At 35.8% G+C, this 25,155-nt stretch overlaps 2 protein-coding genes and 1 non-coding gene across 3 annotated transcripts; 2 read left to right on the top strand and 1 right to left on the bottom strand.

Moving 5' to 3' along the window:
* The first annotated feature begins 333 nt into the window (after positions 1-333).
* On the top strand, positions 334-3,434 carry LOC126710256 (uncharacterized). The gene is made up of 2 exons (XM_050410638.1): positions 334-495; positions 2,478-3,434. The coding sequence occupies exons 1-2, from the start codon at positions 334-336 to the stop codon at positions 3,432-3,434; spliced, it is 1,119 nt and encodes a 372-aa protein (XP_050266595.1).
* LOC126710668 (small nucleolar RNA snoR116) lies at positions 1,112-1,197 on the top strand. Its single transcript, XR_007649724.1, has one exon. It is a non-coding gene; the product is annotated as a small nucleolar RNA snoR116 (small nucleolar RNA).
* A 5,755-nt stretch (positions 3,435-9,189) lies between the features above and the next one.
* On the bottom strand, positions 9,190-12,486 carry LOC126709300 (CDGSH iron-sulfur domain-containing protein NEET). Its single transcript, XM_050409488.1, has 2 exons — positions 12,025-12,486; positions 9,190-9,400 (listed from the first exon to the last, which is right to left on the bottom strand). The coding sequence occupies exons 1-2, from the start codon at positions 12,282-12,284 to the stop codon at positions 9,298-9,300; spliced, it is 363 nt and encodes a 120-aa protein (XP_050265445.1). The 5' UTR covers positions 12,285-12,486; the 3' UTR covers positions 9,190-9,297.
* Between the last annotated feature and the right edge of the window lie 12,669 nt (positions 12,487-25,155).

Genomic DNA, 25,155 nt, shown 5'->3' with positions numbered 1-25,155 from the left:
GTCCTTAGCTAAAATTAAAGCAAAGAATGAAAGTGGAACCACAGCTCATGACAAGGTATAAATTTTGCAATGGTCTTTAATTTTTTTAGGCTTACAACACAAATGAATTGTTTGAAGAAACTAATTATGTTATATTTATTTAATTTTTTTTAGATTGAGAAAGCAAAGGAATTGTTTAAAGAAATTCACGGTTCCGTTTTTCAATTTGAACATTGTTGGCTAATCTTGAAGGATTATCCAAAGTGGGCATCTACTATGCCTAGGGGAGATTCAAGAAAAGAAATGCCTCAAACTCCAAATTTAATAGATCAAGGAGGGGGGGTTGATGGCATTATGGATTTCGAGAGGCCAATAGGTAGAAAAGCTGAAAAGGCTAATCGAAAGAGAAAAGATGATGGGAAAGATATTGCAACGGAATATTTGAAAAATAAAATGAAAGTTCTTGAAGAAGGTTGTGTAGCCGAAAAAGAGAGAGTACGTATCAAAGCGGAAAAGGTTCGCTTGCAAGAGTTGAAAGAGAATGAAAGAATTATGATGCTAGACACAAGTGGCATGAACGAAGACCAAAAAGCTTTTTATGATGGACTCAAAAAGAAAATCCTTGCAAAACAAAGATCAAGTCATTCGTTGGGTTGATGATGTTGGTGATGTCTTGTTTCAACCTTATTTTGGTAGTAACTAATTCTAGGCTGTGATATGTATTTTGTGGCATTTTTTGGGTGTAGCTGACTTTAGGCCTTGATATGTATTTTATGACCTTAGCAAAAGGTCTTGACTCTTTTATTATATGATTTTGTTGTAGATTCTAGTAGGCTACTGTCATGTAAGTAATCCTAACATTTTAGCTTATATAAAATGTCGTGTATTTTCTATGTTTGAATTTATATTACAAAAAAACCTGTACAACTCTCCAGCTTTTGCAGATCTTGTTATTTGGTTGTTCTACCCCATTTGTGTAGGTTGGCATATCTTGGCAAAGAATTTATTTTTTTTCTGTAGTAGGTGTGCCTAATTCCATTTTGTTATGGTTTGAGTATTTGCCATGGAATTTCTGCTATTGACTTATTATTATTAGTTTATGGTTTTTTGATTCTCAATTGGTAAGTTGTATAGGTAGTGAGGATGATGTCAATACCATCAAACTATGAAAGCTTTAAGGCTTGTAGATGTCATAAGAAATGATTTCTCTCTGACCCCTTTTTCTTAAACTCTATTTACTTTGAATAGTGTTTTATGTTTTGCATTTGATTTCTTCCTTGTGCTATTCCTAGACTGCATGTGTTATGACATGTTTACTAAGACTTTTTCCTTGATGCATTTGAAGTGTCCTGTATTGAATGTTGGTTTGATAATTTATATTACTAATGTGAGAGAAAAAAAAAATTATGTAATAGCAGTGCTGTGGTGGTGGATTAACTTGCCATACATAAGAGATTTTCTCCTTGATGATTACTGTCAAAAGAAAATAGATTTTACACAAATTGGTGGTGGGTGTTGACAAATTATTTGGTATAGTTTTTTTTATTACATGATCAACTAGTTCTATTCTCATGTTAGGACACAATGTCACATGTATGAATTCTCTGAATCGTCTGCTTACTTGTAGATGAAATATTAGAATTAGTGGTTGGACAATAGAGTTTGTGTTTACATAAGCTTGAGCTCTTTGAATTGTCTCCATGTACTCATATTCATAGCCTATTGGCTTTAAGCTGGAATTGTTTCACAGTGTCTGTATGAATTCCCTTTTTTTTTTCCTACTCTTTATTTTTAAACAATCCTCTCCTCCAATACCAAAAATATGATCAACATTTGAATAAAACCTTTTTCTCCCCTATTTATGTTGTCTTCTTTTTCCGTCCAAATTATTATAATTTTTCTCTAATTCACAAAAAGTAGGACTACTTAATCTTTTTGTTTTTGTTTCTATCTCTCTCTCTCTCTCTCTCTCTCTCTATATATATATATATATATATAGAGAGAGAGAGAGAGAGAGAGAGAGAGAGAGCTTAATGAATATGTATATGAATGGCATGAATTGGGAGAAAAAAATTATCAAAATTAAAAGTTAAATGTCAATTCTTTTCCCAATATTTATAAAGAAGTAAAAGATAGTTCAAGTAGTGACACATGTGATGACTTATGATCGATGATGATGTGTAGATTCTTTTTTCTTTCTTTTCTAGTGGTAGTATCTTTCATTATATAAAACAACCAACAATACAAGGTAGCTAATTACCAAACCAAGAGCTCTAACCACATAAATTGTTTGTAGGAGATATTGATTATCTTATCCTTTAGAGATAGCCAACTGATTACTGTCCATGCAGTACACTTCCTGTCCATTGAAAATGTTATGTGCTTATCCTTCTTTTATAAGATATTGCAATCAAACCTTCTTTTAAAGTTATTGATTTCATTTCATATTATGATAATGGCATCTATATTGATAATTGCTTTCTAATGTTTTCTTATAGTTTATCTCCATGGGTCGTTCTTTTTTTCGTAAATTGCTTGATGATGACTCAGATGAAGATGAGATAATTATAAAACTTCTCACGGGTTCGACACCACAACGTAAGCATTGTCGGTATATCGAACGCAATCATTTGGCAGGCCATAGAAGGCTTTATGATGACTACTTTGCCAAAGAACCTGTATATCCTCCCAACTTATTTCGAAGGAGATTTCGAATGAGACGTTCTCTTTTTCTCCGAATCTTATCTAGGGTAGAAGCTCATGAACCTTACTTTACCCAAAAAAGAAATGATGCCAAAAAGCTTGGTCTATCTCCCTTTCAAAAGATGACCGCTGCACTTAGGATGCTTGCTTATGGAGTAGCCGCTGATTTTATGGATAAATATGTGAGAATAGCAGAAACCACTGCAATAACTAGTTTGAAAAAATTTGTTGCAGCAGTGGTTGCTATTTTTTCAGAGGAATACTTGAGGTCACCAAACAATGAAGACATCGCTAGATTGTTAGCCCATGGCCAAAACCGTGGATTTCCAGGCATGTTGGGAAGTATTGATTGCATGCATTGGAAATGGAAAAATTGTCCAACTGCATGGAAAGGGATGTATTGTGGTCATATTCGTGAGCCAAGTATTGTTTTGGAAGCAGTGGCTTCATATAATCTTTGGATATGGCACTCATTTTTTGGGTTACCTGGGTCAAACAATGATATTAACGTGTTGGAGCGGTCTTATGTATTTTCTGAGCTTGCACAAGGACGTGCTCCTGCAGTTAATTACTCAATTAATGGTGATGATTACACAATGGGATACTATCTTGCTGATGGCATATATCCACAATGGTCAACATTTGTGAAGACAATCCCAAGGCCACTAGGAGCAAAAAGAAAATTATTTGCAAAAGCTCAGGAGGCATATAGGAAGGATGTAAAGCGTGCATTTGGAGTGCTTCAAGCATGATTTGCTATTGTACGTGAACCTGCACGGTTTTTCTATCATGAAACACTACAAGACATTATGAAAGCGTGCATAATTCTTCATAACATGATTATTGAAGATGAGCGAGATGAAGCTAAAGCAGTGGACTTAGATTATGAACAAATTGATGAGATTTCATGTACACCAATGTCACGTGAGCCAACAAATGAATTTACGGAATTCATTCAAGTTCATCAATGCATTAGGGATCGAGAAGTTCATTCTCAACTCCAAATGAATCTCGTTGAACATTTATGGCAATTACAAGGAGAGTCATGAAAACTTTTGGTTTTGTTTATTTGTCTCCTTTTCTTTATGGAGTTGCCATTAAAACTTTTGATTTGGTTTATTTGTTTCATTTTGTTTTTATGAAGCTACCATTAAAACTCATTGGCTATGTTGTTTTGTTATGTTAAGTTTAGTATTAGCCAATTGTTTTGTTTTGTTAAATTTAAGTACTATTTGTCATCAAGGAAGTGGCAAGCTCAAGTATGTTTAATTCAATGGGTTTTGTGTGAGTTAATGTTATTGGATATGAGTTATTTGTGTAAGTTTTTTGTGTGAGTTAATGTTATTAGATATGAGTTATTTGTGTGAGTTAATGTTATTGGATATGAGTTATTTGAGTTATTGGATATGACAGGTTCTAAGTATTTGAGTTAAAATGTTATTGGATATGAGTTATTTGAGTTATTGGATATGACAGGTTCTAAGTATTTGAGTTAAAAATATGATAGTTGAATTAAGAGTATTTTCAGTTTTCAAAATTTTGTCATGCATGTAATACTGTGGCTGATGCTCACAATAGGCCAAACTTTGTACAGGGCAGCAGGTGTGGCTGGATTACATCCCAGCTGACATTGCGCCTCTAGTTTCATTTGATGCCCATTGAGGTTCTTTCAATAAAGCCCAGGCTGGCTGGTTTCTAAAAAAAAAAAAAGAATTAAGAGTATTGTTTGAAGCCCAGGCTGGCCGGTTTCTATAAAAAAAAAAATTAAGAGTATTGTTTGAAGCCCAGGCTGGCCAGTTTCTAAAAAAAAAAATTAAGAGTATTGTTTGAAGCCCAGGCTGGCTGGTTTCTACCAAAAAAAAAAAGAATTAAGAGTATTGTTTGAAATGTTACCGTTAGAACAAATAATAAAGAAATGATGAAATAAGAATTAAAAAGAATTAAAAAATAATATTTAAATGAAGTGGTAAAAATATAGAACATCTGATAAATGAGATATTATAAAATGATGTGGTAAAATAATAAAGTAGGCTTTTGACATGGCAAAATGGCATAATATTTACAACGGTTGCTACGGATGCTCTTAGATTAGGCGCTTTTTTAAGGACATGGTTTAAGTTTCTTCCAAGTAGGGAACTTATGGCTTGTTTGGAAGTTTAAAAAAAGAGGGGGAGTAGAGTAGAGAGAGGGAGAGTAATTCAATTACCTTGTTTGGAAGTTTTTTAAGGAAGGAGGGGGAGGAGTTTGGAGGGGTTTCAACCACCTCTAACCCCTCATTTTTAATTCCCCCAAATTGGAGAGATTTGAAGGGAGAGTAGAGTAGATAAATTATTGACTAGGTAAATTTCCTAATTTACCCTTTCTAAATTAATAATAGACTAATATTGCAAGTCCATTTTCAAATAGGGGTAAATTTGTCTATTTTAATCATTTCCTCTCCTCTCCATCCTAATTTTTAAAACATCCAAACAAGGGGAAGGGCTAATTACTCCCTTCCCCCTTACTAATTTTAAAAACATCCAAACAAAGTGGAGGGGAACTATTCCCCTATACTCTCCTCCCCACTACTCTTCTCCCCTCTACTCTCCTCCCTTTCTAAACTTCCAAACAAGCCATTAACTTTCAAAATTAGGCAACTCAACTGATTTGATGAATTTTTCAACAAATGCATTTCTTTTCTTTTCTTTTCTTTTTGGATTCATCCCAACTAAACTGAAGGCTAAGCTAGATAGGTAAGGCAAGAATTAGTGAATTACAAATATCTAATATTTGCACTTCTCCAAATTGATTTAGGAAACTTTGAAAAAATACTTTGGGAATCCCATATTCAGGTTAAATATCTAAAAGCTAGATAGGAATGATGGTAAATGTGTAGAGAGATGTAAACACATGTTGCAATCAGTGGACCTTTAGATATCCTCAAATTTGAAGGTGCATTTTTTTTTTATATATAGAAAAAAATACTTCTTTAAATTTTGTTATTTTTTTAATTTTCTATTTTTATGGTTTAGAATTACTATTGTTTGAATTATTAATATACCTTTCTGGACGTCTCACATTTCAAATATAGTCCTTGAACTTTTTATTTATTTAAACAATTGACCCTTGAACGTTAGATTTTTAACCGGTCAAACACCATGTTAATGTATTTGGTTAGCACATTCATGATATAATTCATAATGTTATACGGATGTATTAACACCAGCCTCAATCAACGCATGTAGTTAAAAGTTCTTTTTTTTTTTAATGCTACAATTTTCTATTCATTTGAATTTAAGGTTTTTGCGTTAGTTTAATGAGATTAAGTATTTTCCAATCACCAAAATAGCTAGGAGTGAAATTTGATTTAGCCCCAAAAACTTAACCTAAGATGTGTTTATAGTTGTAAATGTTTTAAATTGTACCCATGCATATGCACCAAGTTATAGACTAGTTTCAATAATAATATACTATGCATAATCTCATTTGAAGTTACAACTGTGACCACATAATTATCACAACAAAAAATATTTAGCATAATAATTACTCATAATACCCATCAAAAAAATAATAATAATCACTCATAATGTGCCATCAATGATAATAATAATAATCACTCATAATACAACTGTGACCACATCAAAAATACAACTGTGACCACATAATGTGCCATCAATAATAATAATCACTCATAATACTCTAATGCAATGAATGATCAAGCAAGTTGTCATAGCCAACCTCCATGAAATTTAGTTTTTCTTTTTGCCATTTGGATGATATGGAAACAAAGGAACAAGGTGGTTTTCCAAAATAGCAACCCCAACCCAAATTTGGCAGCCCATATAATTAGTCAAGCTGGTGATTATTATTGGTGTGCTGCTTAGGTTAACCCGGGATTAGCTAGTGGAGGAGGTGTGATCAGAGATGACACCGGTAATTGGGTGGTAGGATTTTCAAGAAGGATTAGTGTAATTTCGAGTTTTGAAGCGAAGCTATGGGCTTTAAGGGATGGACTCACCATATGTGTGGACAAAAACTTCCATGCCATTCAAGTGGAGATGGATGCAAAAGCCATTATAGACATTCTGCAAAAAACCAATCAGACTAATCCTTTTATCTCCCCCCTCCTAGATGATTGCATGCAGCTGGCTTCTCAGGTCCAGCAGATTCGTTTCAGTCATTGCTACCGTGAGGCTAATAGATGCGCTGACCTTCTTGCTGGAAAGGGTGCAGCTGAGAATGAAGATTTTTGTTTTTTTTTTACTATCCCCCTGTGGAGCTTCTTCCTTTTCTAAGCCATGACTTGGCTGGTCTGTATGTCAGTAGGCGCTGCCCTATTGAGTTCTTGCTTGTGTAGTCTCTCTATTTTTAATCCCTTTTACCCAAAAATAAATAAAAATAAATAACGTGCCATCAAACTTAGTAAAAAGGAAAATTCTACGTTATTGTCAAAGTTCACACTAGCTAATTATTATATATAAAAAAAAAATTTAAAAATTAAAAAAAAAAAAAAAAAAACAACAACAACAACAACTTATTCCCCTTAATTAATATCAACATACTAATGTTTTTTTTTTATTACATTTTTGCAAATATTTGTTGCCAACGTCACCCATAGAATTAACTGATTCATCACTAACAAATAACAATAATCTACTGAGAAGTTGGTACTCATTCATTACACAATGATAAAACTTACCTATTTTAATACATTTCAAAGGCTTAAAAAAAAAACCTAGTACATCCCTTTTTAACCTCCATTTAAACGTTAGAGAATAATCACTATTATTTTTTCTTAGACGGTGGCCAACTGTGAAATCAGTGGCTAAAAGGCCTTAACGGGCATATGGGGACCATGGGTATTTTGCTTTTGTGAAATCAATGAGGCAAGTTATGATGATCATACCTAATTATCTACTAAAGAGTTAAGATGCAGAATGAGTGCCATTGTGAAACATTTAAACAACCCAAGTCTTTGCTTCAACCCTTCCATAATGGAGCCTTCACTATCTATTGTACCCTCCTTATCCATCTAGTGTGAACCAAAGTCAAAGGGAAATGGAAAACCAAACACATCCCCATTCACAAAGTTTTTCTAACTTGCCCCCAGTTCGGTTTTGATTTCATTTTAACCAAAGTCAATTGTCATGGTTTTCAATCAAATAAATCCAATGAGTCCGTGACCAAGAAATATTCATTATTCCAAGTCCACCTATCTGGCTTTGGAATAATGAGTGCGTATATTAAGAAAATTGTGTAGGATGATAATAAAACACGTTTCATCACTTTTCTTTCCTAGCTTTTGAATTATTTAGTAATTGGTCACTACTCACTTAGCTTAATCATAATGGGTTCTTAATATTCTCCTCTGGCATCCAATAATCAAGAAAGCTTTTTACTTTACCAAGTAGCATCCAATGATATTATTAAAGTGTCTTGTTTTAAACACCGCTTTTTTTTTTCTTTTTTTAATTCGGCTTCAAAGAATAACTTATTGTCGTCAACAACCAATTGTGAGAATGATTTACACGTTCGTTCGCCCTTTCATAAAGCAAGTAAAGACAATATGCTTATAATGTTGAAGGACCCATAGAGCTCTTTTGAGGAAGCTAGCGGGGCCCTTCACCTCAGTAGTTTTTGGGTTTTCATGGTTACTCTGAGAGGGGACAAAAGAAGTAGAATTTATGTACTGTACTTTATGTTCTCTCTTAATTAGTACTAAGGTTCTTATTAGTTGCTTACATACTGGTCTCATTGATTCCACCCGGACCTGTTTAATTGACACAAATCATTCTCAAACTTCAACACACTACTTAGAAATTCTACACATTTTAACCTTCCTTCATTCCATAAGTAAGACATTTTATATAACTCGCATGAATTATCGTTCAGACTTACAATTATAAGTTATAACAAGAAAGGCCCATGTTTAGCTTCCTCATCAGCTGGATGATCAATGAAAACCATTTTCGCAGAAAATCAGTTGCACAGTGAAGGAGAGTGGTGACAGGAAGAAATAACTCGAACGGAGTATAGTTATTCTCGTAGAATTAAACTGTTAACTTCAAAGTATGAATTATGGGCTATCCTTTGGTTGAATGTTTGACAAGCAAACTCATAGTCATAGCAGCAGGAATGTACTGTTTTGGGCTAACAACAATTAATGTGATGGCCCATGAGGTTGTAATTTGTCCAACAACAAACTTATACGCGGGTTTGGCAAGCCCAAAATAAAAACCAACTTTTCGGTTTATTTTGGCAAATCCCACACCAAAAAGAGAGTGCCTTTTCCGCTCTTTTTCTACAATGCTTTTATTGGTAAAGCTCATCCAAAGTCCCAAGGCACTCCTAGTTTATGACTATGGGCATGCTTTCCAAGCGGATACCAGGGACAATCAAGGCTAATCTAGCACGATCACGGGTCATCCAACAAGGTTTTAGCAATTATTCATAAATAATCTATCCGACCCGACCTCTATGATGGTTATGTGACAATATTTCTTGTTAATCAATAACACGCAAAAGAGCTCAATAAAGTATGATAAAAACCATTTATCAGACGCCTGTTTATAATTTTCAACTTTCAAGTTCAACATGACAGATAATCTACAAAGATAAAAGGCATCATGATTACTTTTACTGCTTCTTCAAGAGCAGTGGTCCAACATTGTCCCCAGTAGCTTTGTTGTGCTTGACATGGCTTCCATCACACAAAGGGAAAGTCCCTGACCTCCAACACCTGCAAGAAACAAGACAACAAATACTTGAAAGTTTGGATACTTTGGCTAATATGCAGACATAACATTGAACAAGTTCTCAAGGAATGCTGCTACATGTTATGATGTTAATATAATTTGTTGCATTCTTTACCCTGAGAATGGTGCTCTACATGTTAATAAAAATTTATTGCACTATTTGCCTATCAAGCTATCTAAGTTGTTTGTGGTCTGATAACATGATCAGATTTTGAATTTCCTATGAAGAATGTTATAAAATTAGTGTTGCTGCATCATAAACCAAGTTATATAAAGAGAATGATGTGCCATTGTGATATCTTTTTGAACATGATAATATTTTTTATTAGGTTATTTGATAGAAGAACAGATGCTTCTAACGGCTATATTCCAGGTCAGCTACAAAACGGCAGCATATATTTTAATACAAACAGTGACGTTTTGGATAAATTAGAGTTTATTCCCTTAAGCTGAGTGGCGTCGTTTTGAAGGGCATTTACTCACTAAATCTGATGACACCATTTTGATAACACACGTGTACAAGTCAGCTCATTTTCTTCCCTGTTCATCGTTCTGCACATCTTGGATATCTGAAGCTTTCTCAATGAGATATTTTCTGCTAAAAGCACCTTGAATCACGGGCATAATTAAGTGTAACTGATTCCAAACTTTTGGGATTCGTTAGAACGGTTTTGGTGTCAAAAGCCTAAGCTTATTGTACAGCTCTATATTTATGAGCCACTACTCTTTGTAATTCATTCAGTGTTGCTAATATACTTGCTAATATACTTACATAGGCTTATATTTTCTCTGCCCTCCTTTTCATTCTGCCATTGTTAGCTCAATATAATTGTGGAAGTTAAGAACAGCAAAATGACAATCCATACCAACACCACCCCCCCCCCCCCCAAAAAAAAAAAGAGAAGAAGAAGAAAAACAAAATAAAAAATAAAATTGCTAGAGTACTAGTGGAGTAAACAAAAATCTTAAAATTAAAGTTCAAAAGATCTATAGAAATAAGAAAAGAAGACTAGAATGTGCTGCCTATTGCAGTCAGTCAATCCTGTGGCGGGTTTTCCACCATATAAAGTCCGGCCTGTTTATAAAACCAGTATCTCACCCAAATCCGGCATTCCAATAATTAAGCTAGTGTTATGCATCACCAGTGAAATCCAAAAAACAAAAAGCACTAATGACCCTAAATCCGCCACAACTAAGAAGTGCAACAAAAGATTATCTTTATTTTTTTAATTTCAATATTTCACCACCCCAACCCAACAACCCCCCCCCCCCCCCCCCCCCCCCAAAACAAAAAAAAACAAAAAAAGACTCATCTTTGAAAGCAGCTTAAAGCATCAGCGTGAGATCTTAATGTTGCTGTTTCTGAATAGTTCCAAACTTCTCAAATTTATTACTAAACATATTTCAAATCTAAACAGACTGCAATCAATGAAGAAGTAAAAATAAATAAATAAAACTTTATGTCTGATGTCAGAACTACATGCTAACTAAAACCCCTACTCTTCTTCCATTTACTAACGTGTGCCCTAAGGGCATATATTAGTAAACTATTTTAAGAAACTTTTTACGGAAAAATGAAAAAGTAACTAACTGATTTGACAGTTTTTTTAATTTCCCATAAAAAGTTTCCTAAAATTGATTGTTAATATATGCCCTAAGGCATACATTAACCGGACCCATTAAATTATTTATCCATCCACAATTTTCCGGATTTCAGCATCTTCTGTATCAGATTCCTCTTTCGAATTCAAACAAATCACAATTTTTTCACACAAAAATCTGTTAGCAACCTCTCATCTGTCATTCACTTTCGCATACAAACAAACCACAATTCTTTCACACAAAAATCATATATTTTTTTCTGCATAAAATCAAAATTTTCACAAACATTTCTCACAAATCTAATTAAAAATCTATGTTTAAGAGAGAAAAGCCGCTAATCCCCAGACTCAAAAAAAGTTTGCTACTGAGCCCCAAACTTGAAATTCTCAGCTATGAATCAACAAGCCATTTTGTGGCCATTCAAATCCCATCTCTTCAATATCAATTAATCCCACATCAATAAGGCAATTTCACCTTCACCTACTTCTCAGACTTCATATCTACCGGAAAAAAACTCCCTTACCACTGCATTCAACACCTTGCCTCTCTACACCAATAAGCATCACACAAAACTCCCACCCCAAAAATATAAATAAATCACACAGTTGCTTTCAGGTACAGCTCTGTAAGACTGTAAATTATGTTCCCAATTGAATTAAACCACACGGTTGTATTGAATTTAATCAATTTATGACAAACCAGCAAATTGGACCAGCTACCCTAACTAACAATTCATGAATTTCTACAAGTTAACTTTGCTCTACCAAATTTGACCCTTTATCAAGTACTATCTACCACTTGTAATCCCACTGTTTCAGAACTAGCTAAGACCATAAATAAGTTGGACATCAACTTAACAATGGGAAAATTTGTGTGGGTCAGACAAATGAATTCTGGTCTAAAAATTAAAATCATTACACTTTTCCCAAACTCAAAAGGTGATGATGCATATTCTAAGAAATCAAGAATCTATAGAATACAAAAAAAAAAAAAAAATGGGGTTTACCTGCAATAAGCAGTGAGTGGCTTAGAGAGCTCAGTGACCACAACAGCGTCCACCACTTTGTCTTCGCTCTTCCTTATCTCTGGGTTTATACCCTGACTCTCCGCTCTCACCACCACCGCCACGCGCCTAGGCTTCACATTGACACCACCGAAAGACAAGGATTTGAAGTGGGTCCCTCCTCTTGTGCTTTGCTTGAGGCCCTCCGTGGGTGGTTTGTTGTAAGACAACGTGGCACCTACCGTGCTTAGAATCGAAGCCATTGAAATGGAAATGGAAATGGAAGTGGAAGTGGGTCTGTCTTGTCTATATCTTTTTCTTTTGGTCTCTGGAACTTTCCTCCTGCTCTGACTCTGAATGAAGTTCTGTTTGTGAGGGAGGGTCGGTGAAATGTATATTTGGGGATTGAAAAGTAGGTGGTTGTGAGGTCAACTTGTGGAGGACACGCTCTCTGTCATGGATGTGAGGGGATTTTTATTTTTGGAGCTTCTTCTTTTTCTTGACCTTTTTTTTTTTTTTTTTTTTGAATAATTTATAAGAAACTCACATATATATATATATATATATAATAGAAAAATGTGTAAAATTTACACAATTTTACTTTAAAATAACCTAAATAATTAATGTATAATTATGTAAATTTACAAAATTAGTATAGTAACCACAATTTACATTGATACAATTATACTATTCATTTTATATTTAGTTTTTGGGCAAATTACAACTCACTCAACTATGGTTTGATTGAAATTTAAGTTGTTTATCGAAATTTAAGTTGTCTACTTATGGTTTGAAATTCTATGATGCAAGTGTTTCACTAAATTCTTTTTGATATTATCTGATCTTGTACTTTTATGATTTTTTGTGTTTTTTTAGAAGAGAAATATACAAGTGAAGCAAAATCACATATTTAGCCATGTTTTTAAGAGATGTGAGATAAGGAAATCTAACTGAACTAACTTCAGGTGAGTAAAATCTCAAATTTCGAATCACAGATAAACAACTTAAATTTTGGTCAAATCACAAATAGGCAAGTTGTAATATGCCCTTAGTTTTTTATTTATCTTGATAATGAAGATATAGTGTGAATGGTAGTTGTTAAAAAAAAAAAAATTAGAAAAATCAATAAAAAAAATATTTTAATGAAACTTATTGTAAATTAGATAATTCGATGTGGGGTATTTTGAAAATTGAGTGTGTAAAATATAAAAAATAGGTTCTTATACTAAAATAGATAAAAGATTGTGCATTAGCTAATTCGAATGCTCTAAGGTTTCACTTGGTTCAGAGATGGAAAAGTATGGGATATAAAATATTTACTCTTCTTTCATATGTGTTTAGTTGGGATAAAAAAGTAAAATGATGAAAAACTATTTTATTTGATTGAAAATAAAAGTGATATGATATAAAATAATATTTGTATAAATGTAAAACAAAACACCTAGAAATGGGGGCCCTGAGTAGAAAAAACCTAAGCTCCACAACAATTACCTCCCAACCAAACAAAGGCACTATTCGAGGTCCCTCTATTCCCCCCAAAATCACCCTTACTAGTAAGAAAACAACATGCGTTCATGTCATGTGCAATGACAATGATACATGTCATCTTTTATTGTGGGTTAAAACTTAAGTCTCCAACTAAGTTTTAAGCCAAACTTTGTTTGATGAACAATATGAAAATTTTTCATATATATTAACAAAAAAGTGATATTATTTTATCTAAATCTACTACTAATGTCATTTTTTATGCACTAATCATAACTGTGGGGCTCGAAATTTGGAATCCCGACCCACTTCACATTAAGAGCCCAAAGCCCAAGCCGAGGAGCCCTACTGCCGAGGAAGTACGAGGAGAACCACTTGATGGCCCAGTAAAATAGCTGAGGACAACCTCACGCTCAACGCCTCACAAAACGCCTGAAGAAAAGGACAAACTCAGTACAAGAGCAGTACAAGCTAGAAAGCTGCCAACACCATAACGTGGAGCCCAGCACCTGACAAGCCCATACCCCATATCATGCTATCCAGCTTTTCCCAACCACTCTGACGTGAAGATTGATAGGACGAGTAACTGCCCCAAACAAGGAGAAACTGACACGTAGATGAATAAGGGAAATCGAATACTAGTATAAAAGGGAAAAGAGGAGGAGAAAAAGTGGGGGAGAGGGAGGGCCCCCGAAGAAAGAAGGAAGAAAAATGAGGAATGGTGAGAATGTAATGCTCCTCGGACTAATTCCGAGGAGCCAAACCTTTCAAACTACATTGATGCGAGGCTCAGCTATGCAGTCCAAACTCATCTTTGTATAATTACTCATGAAACCGGGACCAGACCGAAACCCAGCGCCCAAAGGCAGGCCTTTCCAAACCCATTCTCTACAAATCATATTGTTCGGGCCCTTTACATACGAGCCCAACGTTATTCTTGGGTCGTTAAATAATCGTATCCCTACAATTGGCATCGTCTGTGGGAAGGCTTGCACGTCGGTGCAGATGGCGGTGGAGTCAAGCCTTTATCAGGCAGAAGTTCGCGAAGTTTCCTCCATCTCCGACGACATGCGGATGTTGCTCCGACATAAACCTCTGCTAGGGGCTACGCCCTGCAGTGCCAACGACGCGGGCAACTCTAGGGGCTTCCAGTCTCAAGCCAACTCTCCCCGCCATGGTCTAGGGGCTGGCCTTCGAAAAACAAATAAGTACACAGAAAAAACTACAAGTTTTGGACAAAACCAAGGTCTTGCATGGTCCTCGGACTCAAGCCTATGGGGAAACCAAGTACAAAGAAAAAATTACAAGTTTTGGACAGAACCAAGGCCTTGCATGGTCCTCAGACTCAAGCCTATGAGGAAACCAAGTACAAAGAAAAAACTATAAGTTTTGGACAGAACCAAGACCTTGCATGGTCCTCAGACTCAGGCCTATGGGGAAACCAAGTACAAAGAAAAAACTACAAGTTTTTGACAGAACCAAGGCCTTGCATGGTCCTCGGACTCAGGCCTATGGGGAAACCAAGTACAAAGAAAAAATTACAAGTTTTGGACAGAACCAAGGCCTTGCATGGTCCTCGGACTCAGGCCTATGGAGAAACCAAGTACAAAGAAAAAATTACAAATTTTGGACAGAACCAAGGCCTTGCATGGTCCTCGGACTCAGGCCTATGGGGAAACCAAGTACAAAGAAAAAACTACAAGTTTTGGACAGAACCAAGGCCTTGCATGGTCCTCGGACTCAAGCCTATGGGGAAACCAAGTACAAAGAAAAAACTACAAGTTTTGGACAGAACCAAGGCCTTGCATGGTCTTCGGACTCAAGTCTATGGGGAAACCAAGTACAAAGAAAAAACTACAAGTTTTGGACAGAACCAAGGTCTTGCATGGTCCTCGGACTCAAGCCTATGGGGAAACCAAATACAAAGAAAAAACTACAAGTTTTGGACAGAACCAAGGCCTTGCATGGTCCTCGGACTCAAGCCTATGGGGAAACCAAGTACAAAGAAAAAACTACAAGTTTTGGACAGAACCTAGGCCTTGCATGGTCCTCAGACTCAAGCCTATGGGGAAACCAAGTACACAGAAAAAACTACAAGTTTTGGACAGAACCTAGGCCTTGCATGGTCCTCGGACTCAAGCCTATGGGGAAACCAAGTACATAGAAAAAACTACAAGTTTTGGACAGAACCTAGGCCTTGCATGGTCCTCGGACTCAAGCCTATGGGGAAACCAAGTACAAAGAAAAAACTACAAGTTTTGGACAGAACCTAGGCCTTGCATGGTCCTCGGACTCAAGCCTATGGGGAAACCAAGTACACAGAAAAAACTACAAGTTTTGGACAGAACCTAGGCCTCGCATGGTCCTCGGACTCGAGCCTATGGGAAACCAAGTACTTAGAAGAAACAATACGGGGATAGGACACAACCTGGACGTTATATGACCCTTAGAATCTACCCCGCAAAAGAGTTCCCCATTGATAAGTGGGCTAATCCCAAAGCTGCATGGGTTCCCCAGCCTACCCTCGGATCCTCAGTACCAGAGGAATTGGTGCGACTGCAATATAGTGCCATACGTTGTCAGAACGCAGTTAGAGTCCCTCACTGCTCGGTTACCCCCTCGGATGGATTATTTAGAGTTTATCGTTCTCGGACGGTCTCCTCGCACGTATTACGAAATATTCAGCTGTTATCTCGGTTAGTTTCCTGAGTTTAATTTACTGTGAATTATCATTATTATGTCTAGTAATGTCGGTAAATTAGAATTAGTCAGATTATGTTTCGAGGTTTCCTGCTCTAAGTATCATTGAATAAAAACACACATGGAGCACACCCATTCACAAAGTAGTTGTTGCAAAAAAGAAAAATATTCAAAACAAGTAAATAAATTTCTCTTTTATTAAGACAAAGAAATAGTACAGCGTACAATGAAAAGCTGGAACAAGCTTACATTAAAGCTAACTACATAAGCGAAAAGAAAGATACAAGAGAATAAATATAAAGCCGAGGAAGTAGTACAGAGGAGAGGTTGGCTGCTGTTTCAAGACTTTGTTCAAGGAAAATCATTCCTCAACACTTTTACATGCCTATAACTCAGGCAGCCAAAGAACCCAACGTGGGGCCTGCACCATTGAAGAAAAGGTGTAGAGAGCCCGGCTTCCAGCTAGCGCAGCCGAAAAAAAGGTGCAGGGAACCCAACTTGAGGCCCACACCGCTGAAGAAAAGGTGCCGGGAACCGGAAGTTGAAGAGTCTACACAAAAACGTGCCTGTGACAAGGCAGACGGCGCTGATGGCGGAAATTCTTTCTTCTGACACACCAAAAACTTAGTGTGTCAGCCGAAAAAAAGGTGCAGGGAACCCAACTTGAGGCCCGCACCGCTGAAAAAAAGGTGCCGGGAACCGGAAGTTGAGGAGCCTACACAAAAACGTGCCTGCGACAAGGCAGACGGCGCTGATGGTGGAAATTCTTTCTTCTGACACACCAAAAACTTGGTGTGACCAGAACCTGCTTCGGATTTTGACTGAAAGAGGGGAGGATACCGTTCCCACCATATCCAAGCGGGAGGGCACCTTAAACCTGTGCCTTCCCTGCCCAGACCACATCACTCTAAGTCTTGGAAGGGTCCGGTGCCTCTGTGGCGGGTGAAGTTCCTCCACCTCCACCTCCACCCAAGTATCAAACATATTGCACTAAGGGATGACAACACTGGATGTGGGAACTGGTTATGGATAAAAGGGTTATGATTCTGAAGAGAGCAGAAGGGTTCATGTGCCAGAAGAACAACCACCTGTCCTACTTCTATAAAGGGTAAGGAGGTGTCATCTAATTTAATTTGAGCAGATTCCCAAGAAACACTGCAGACAAGGCAGCTCTGGCACAATTTCCAACGCTATCCTCCACCACAAGATTTAAAGGTCCTCGTGAAGGCGCACCTCGAATACTGAAATGACAAAGGACACTACGCGGATGAAGAATAAAGTAATGCTTCTTAATTCGGCACATCTCCCATGCAAATGGAAGAACACAAGCAGCAGTAAGGCACGGAACTTGAACAAGTCATGAGGTGGGCTCAACATCACCAAAACCCCCCTTCCCAACTAAAAGGTCGGGAAGCAGAATTTCGAGGGGCTATTGTGGGGTCCGAAATTTGGAATCCCGGCCCACTTCACATTAAGAGCCCAAAGCCCAAGCCGAGGAGCCCTACTGCCGAGGAGATACGAGGAGAACCACTTGATGGCCCAGTAAAATAGTCGAGGACAACCTCACGCTCAACGCCTCACAAAACGCCTAAAGAAAATGACAAACTCAGTACAAGAGCAGTACAAGCTAGAAAGCTGCCAACACCATAACGTGGAGCCCAGCACCTGACAAGCCCATACCCATATCATGCTATCCAGCTTTTCCCAACCACTCTGACGTGAAGATTGATAGGACGAGTAACTGCCCCAAATAAGGAGAAACTGACACGTAGATGAAGAAGGGAAATCGAATACTAGTATAAAAGGGAAAAGAGGAGGAGAAAAGAGGGGGAGAGGGAGGGCCCCCGGAGAAAGAAGGAAGAAAAAGGAGGAATGGTGAGAATGTAATGCTCCTCGGACTAATTCCGAGGAGCCAAACCTTTCAAACTACATTGATGCAAGGCTTAGCTATGCAGTCCAAACTCATCTTTGTATAATTACTCATGAAACCGGGACCAGACCGAAACCCAACGCCCAAAGGCAGGCCTTTCCTAACCCATTATCTACAAATCATATTGTTCGGGCCCTTTACATACGAGCCCAACGTTATTCTTAGGCCGTTAAATAATCGTGTCCCTACAATAACAAATAAAAATATTTACAATTGTTAAAAAAAGGGTAGAGTGATGTCAGTGATGACATAGTACTACAAAATTTACTAAATAAACTCTACAAACTCGTGTCTTAGTTTTTAAACTTAACACGTAGATGTAATTAAGGAATTTATTTATTTTATTGGAAAAATGATAGAGTTATTATAAATTTTATTATATTACCTTACCAAATGCTGTTACAATGAATGCAATTGAATCCATGTATGTGTGTAAGAATTGACTTATTATCTTGTAAAATCTTTGCATGAGTTTACTTTTAGAAAAGAGAGGAAGGGCCCAAGGATAACAAACCTAAATGCCATGGACAGAGGGACACAATGAAAAGAGAAAATGAACAAAAAAAAAAAAACAAACACAAACACAAACACAAACAAACAAAAGTAATGGAATAGGTGTAAACAAGATGAACAAATGGTAAAGAGCCTTAAAACTCAATAATATTACCTAATCATACATGTTATATTAAAGTCAAATACAATCAAATTCAAATTATTTTCTAATTGTTATCTAATTTTATGCCATGTGTTTAATTTAATTTTCTTAATTTTGATATCAAGTGGTCCATTTATAATACTTAGCATTAAAGCTGAGATGACCACTCCACTCACCCACGTAAAACCGCCTTATTATCATTATTGTCTAATGTTTTCATGTGTAAGCACAATTTACAAACTAGTTCTCTTAATGAGAGAATTTCAGGTTCAAGTTTCCCACTCACTTATTATAAAGTTTTGTTGAATACCAACTAATGCAGCATTTTGGTGATTGCTTTTTGCTAAATTATGGTTAAAGTATGGTTGCATCAAATTGGAAAAATATCTTATGCTCTTGAAATTGATCCATTTAATAGTTCATATTAAATATTATAAATATAAAAGGGTATTTAGACTATCATGTCATTTAAAATTTATACGCCTTTAGATGTAAAAAATAAAATCTTAATTGTGAAATGAATTCTCTCAATTTGAAGTGAAATTACGAGGGTTCTATTATTAAAAAAAAAAGTAAGGTTTTTAAAAAAATGTACACAAATAAATAAGTTAAAAGCTCTAATTAGTTGGAGTGAAAATAGGAATGATAAAAAAATGGGGAAAAAATGGTGGGATTCTGTAGTTTTCTCCCTAGACCCACTAAATTTAAGCCCTCCAATTTTGAGAGAAAACATGGGGTTTTTTAAAAAAAAAACTATAAAACACATACTATATTATAAGTTAGACAAGGTTTCAAACTAATTGCATTTCTAGCAATTCGAGTCCAGTGGACTCGATTTACCCAGAAAAATGACGTGGACAAAGTAGGAAATCGAGTTTGCTGAACTTGATTTCTATACATAGAAATCGAGTTTAATAAACTCAATTTCTGTGTACAGAAACCAAGTTTAACAAACTCGGTTTCTATACATAGAAACCGAGTTTATTAAAATCGATTTCTATGTATAGAAACCGATTTCAATAAAACTGAGAATGCTCATTTCTGCTCAAAAAATCTCAACATTACACCCAACAAAAAAAAAAAAAAAAAGAGAACATAAGACCCAGAAACCACATAGAAGATCAACCCAAAAACCACATAGAAGATCAAATGAGAAAATGATACCGGTTGTTGGGACGGCGATGGCGACGGAACGGAGGGGCGACGGCATCGGAGCGGAGGGGCCGACGAGCATCGAAGCGGAGGGGCCGACGAGTAACAAAAGCGGTCAGAAATATACACGTACGAGGCGCCGTGGCACGTCTACGCCATGAACTGGAGCGTCCGCCGCGACAAGAAGTACTGTCTAGCCATCGCGAGCCTCCTCGAGCAGTTCCCCAACCGGGTCAAGATAGTCCAGCTCGACGACTCCAATGGCGAGATCCGATCCGACCCGAACCTCTCTTTCGAGCACCCGTACCCGCCGACAAAAACCATCTTCATCGCCCCTCCGCTCCGATGTCGTCGCCCTCCGTTCCGTCGCCGTCGCTGTCCCAACAACCGGTATCATTTTCTCATTTGATCTTCTATGTGGTTTTTGGGTTGATCTTCTGTGTGGTTTCTAGGTCTTTTGTTTTTTTTTTTTTTTTTTTTTTGGGTGTAATGTTGAGATTTTTTGAGCAGAAATGAGCATTCTCAGTTTTATTGAAATCGGTTTCTATACATAGAAATCAATTTTAATAAACTCGGTTTCTATGTATAGAAACCGAGTTTGTTAAACTTGGTTTCTGTACACAGAAATTGAGTTTATTAAACTCGATTTCTATGTATAGAAATCGAGTTCAGCAAACTCGATTTCCTACTTTGTCCACGTCATTTTTCTGGGTAAATCGAGTCCACTGGACTCGAATTGCTAGAAATGCAATTAGTTTGAAACCTTGTCTAACTTATAATATAGTATGTGTTTTATAGTTATTTTTTTAAAAAACCCGAAAACATGGGAGAAGAGAGGGGGCTAATTGCAATTATTATTCTACTCTTCAATATTTCCCCCAACATTTAACGTCAACTTCTTTTTTATTATTTATTTTTATTTTATCTCACTTGAAGTTATTGTTTGGTATGCTAGGCTGGTTTCTCAGGGAAAAAAAAAAGGTTTGGAATGATTATTTTTATATTTTATTTTATAAACTTTTACAAACAATATTTTCTATCATAAACAAAAATGTTGTACATCTTTCTACTTTTCCATTCTCAAACCAATCACCATGAGAGAACATTAAATATAGTGGGTTCAAGTTAGCTCAACTAGTAAAATCTCTGATGATTGAGTAAGAGATATAGGATTTAATTCCTGCCTACACCAAAAAACAATTGATGTCTTGGTCTGATAATAAAGAACTATGATCAGAAGTATGATCAGAAGTATGATAATAAAGAACTATGATCATTGGTTCAAATTCTTTAAAAAAAAATGAGAGAACAATAAATCTCTTATATCCCTCCATTGTTCTATCCCTGTTTTATTTCCTTCCACATTTCCATTCCTCCAATCAAACTTACCTTAAATTAAATAAGCTCATTGCCAAAAAAAAGGTAAAAAAATATAAATATATATATATATATATATATATAGAGAGAGAGAGAGAGAGAGAGAGAGAGAGAGAGAGAGAGAGAGAGAGAGAGAGGATGTCATAAAATAGGAGGGAGCAAAGGTGATCCTGGCTTTCACTAGTAATTCTTAGATACTCCTAAAGTATGGATAATGGTAGGGATGGCCCAACAAACTTAGAGGTCTAGGGCAATATATTTAAATTGTGTCTTTTTGTTATTACTTAAATAATATTTAACTAGTGTTTAATGCCATTTTTTTTTTCTAACAAAATATGTTCTTTGTATATTGTAATATGTTTTTTTTTTTAAATGCTAAAATTATAACAAATTTTACTACAAAAAACTTACAAATAATATAGCAATAAATATGATTAGTGACATTTCAAGAAGATAATAAACAAGTATTTGAATGAATGATGTTGATATGATTAGTGATATTCAATAAGATAATAAACAAGTATTTAAATGAATGATATTGTCACATCAATTTGTAAAGGCTTTTGATAAGGATAAAAGAGATTGATCACAAAAGATAAGCCGACAGTTTATTGTGACGGGATCTATTGAGCCGTCAGCCACCATTCAATAACTGACGACGGGTGAAAGTTGTAGGGAGAGGCACCTGAGGCATCCATAGGTTGACAGTATCATAAAGCTGAAGGGTAATCCTGAAGTTGACGAGATCATAAAGCTGAAGGGTAATCCTAAAGCTGAAGGGTAATCCTGAAGCTGACGGGATGAAAACTGAAGGCATAATGTAAACTGACGACACTAGTCAAAGAATGCTTGCTAACCACGTTTACGTGTATAAGTAAATCACTTACCCTCCACGTTTTGAGAAACCTAAGAGGGATTCCTATATGGAAAGGATCCCGCAAAATACGCCCAAGAAGACTCCTATAAGGAAAAGACTTCTACTCCAAGGAAAAGGGGTCAACCCCTACTACTATAAAAACCCAAGCATCCTCACGAACCAAGGTACGCATAATTTACCCTCTCTAACACTCTAAAGTTGTGAGAATAGTTCTGACTTGACCTTCGGAGGGTATTTGACCGGCACCACACCGGTGCTCTCTGCTAGGTCATTTCTTTTTGCTGTGCAGGTGCTATTTAGAGCGCGCGAGGACCGTGTGGCTTACTGGTGATATTTTCGGCATCATCAGCTTTAAAGTAAAATTTATGCTATTTCTAGCATTTTTCTATCTAAATTATATCTTGATTAGTAACACATATTTGTAAGACCCATATATTTAAAGTTGTATTATCTTTAGTATTACTAAATTCTGGTACTTCTTAAAAGTAGAGAAAAATTTTAAAACTAATTTTTTTTCCTATGTCTTCCAAAAAAATTTAAAAAATAAGTAATTTTTGCACCAAATTTTGGGGGCTTTTCTCTAGTAGGGGGCCCTAGGCGATGACCTAAGTGGCTTAGACCTAAGGTCGGCACTATATAATGGTACTTCATTCTCTCACATTTATGGTAAGGTCTACTTATTAAATTTATGATCGGATTCACCAAGAACATGAGAGGAAAGTGTCATCTCTCTGTTTTTCAAAGTACCTAAATTTTTTCCCCAATTGACATCTTTACAACACTAGCACTACAATCAATTTACACAACTTTCTATATGATGAGTTATGAGTGGTAAAGATATAGATCCATATAAACTCCCTTTTTTTTTTTTCCTTTTTTTTTTGGGAGTTCACTACTTGCCACGTCATTAATTGTGGTAAAAGGTGTATAAAATGTTTTGGTAATATGTATTGCTCTGTCACAAAGTCACAATTCACGGGATGCTTCTTGCATGTTCTACAGCTTAAAGCGGATGAAAGAGAAAGAATCACGGGTCGCTGGCTAGCCATACCCAACGATGCGACAACATAACAACAACCCACACCCAAAGGGAATACCTTGTGGAATAGTTAAGGGAATCATTATTGTAAGGACACCTTTACGTGCTACTTAATGGACATCCACACGTGTGTGTTTAATTTAATTTTTTTCCCTAATAAATTTATATGATAAATGGTTAATGTTTTTCGACTAAGTTAACATTATACATAATGGTGGTATGGTCGAAATGTATATCCTTTCATGATTTCTTCTTCTTCTTGTTGTCATTTTTATTTTTATTTTTTGTTTTTTGTAAACTCTTGATTTCATCTTTTCTAAAAAGGAGCAAACAAAGGTTTGATAGATACTGAACCCGTATTAAAATTTCCAAAATTGAGTTGCCTTTAGTAGCAGTGAAAAATTGTCTATTTGATAAGAAGATGCATGCATGATGCAAAAAAAAAAAAAAAAAAAAAAAAGATTCAAAGTTAACAACAAATAATCTAAAAGATGTAAAAACATTGTTTTTATTTTTTAAAAAAGATTTTCTGTTAGGTTCTAAAAGTTTAGAACAATTGGCAAACTATAAGTACAAATTTGTTTAAAAATAAATCCTAGAGTCTATAGACTCGACCAATTGAGAAGGTAATTCAACCGATTGAACTGCATTTCTGTAGAATTTTAATTAAAACCTAACAACTCATTGGGCCATCAAGTGATTAGGGTTTCAAATCTAATTTACATTGTATTCAAAGAAAACCCTAAGACACACTCTGTTATGACTTTGAAACTTCTCTTTTGAGATCTAAAATGTTTTGTGCTTTCTCATTTCAAAGTCACTACTGGAAAACAGTCTACATACTATAAGAATCGGTAAGTCTAAAGTTGCTGCATACTACTCATCAAAGGAGATTTAAACCTTTAAGGGTGGTCTTGAAGTCATAGACTAGAGATCTATATGGGAGATTTAAAGCGTGAACTAGAGGTTCATGTGAGAGCAGATCCACATCAAAAATGTCTGAGGGGTTCAAAGCTCAGTTGAGTATCTATAGTTAGATTTACTACAAATTGGTATTATTGACTACAAATCTCAATTTGATACAGTGGATTGGTTACTTGAGATAGTTTCCCGCAAGTTTTAGGAGTCTAAAAACTTTACATTTTCCACCATTCCTTTATACTTCCATTCCATCGTTTATTTGTACCTCAAACACCATTATCATTATTATTACTTTCACCTCAAACACCATTATCATTATTATTACTTTCGCCATCACAACTACAATAATCTCCATTACTACCACATCACCTTTGGCTATCGTCATTACCACAACCATGTTACTGTCACCATGCCCAATGGCCAATGCCTAATACCACCATACCACAATTGCCACCACTACAACACTATTTTGACACCATCATCACCATTGACCCCCTCTCTACCATTGCCATCAATGACACACTATTTATATAATTTTGAAAAACTTTAACAAATCAAAGTCAAAGTAATAATTTAATTTTATCAACAAAATTATGACAAGGTCTAACTACAATGAAATAAAATTAATAGTGTCTTTGTAAGTAAGTGACTTTGCATAGTCTCTTATAAATAACTTATCCCCACTTGTAAAATTTATCAAAAAAAAAATTATAATTCAAAATAAAATAATTATATCCAGTAGGTTTCAATTAACTCAACTGCTAAAGTCTCTAACTTTGATGATAAATAGCAAAAATAACATAAACAAATGTCCATGATTTTCTTCAAGAAAATTACTAAATTATCATCAACGCAGACGTGTAAACGCAGAAACACTCGAGTCTCACCATGTGATATTTGCATGCGAAACACTCTATACATGCCCTCAGAGTTATAATTATAATTTTGACACGTGCGATCCCGCCCCTGGACAATTAAATCCCAATACAGCTGCCAAA

This window comes from Quercus robur, chromosome 12 (genome assembly GCF_932294415.1).
Source record: "Quercus robur chromosome 12, dhQueRobu3.1, whole genome shotgun sequence".
Lineage (NCBI taxonomy): Eukaryota > Viridiplantae > Streptophyta > Magnoliopsida > Fagales > Fagaceae > Quercus > Quercus robur.
Note: the sequence above shows the minus strand (reverse complement) of the source record. Positions and strands in the feature narration are given on the sequence as shown.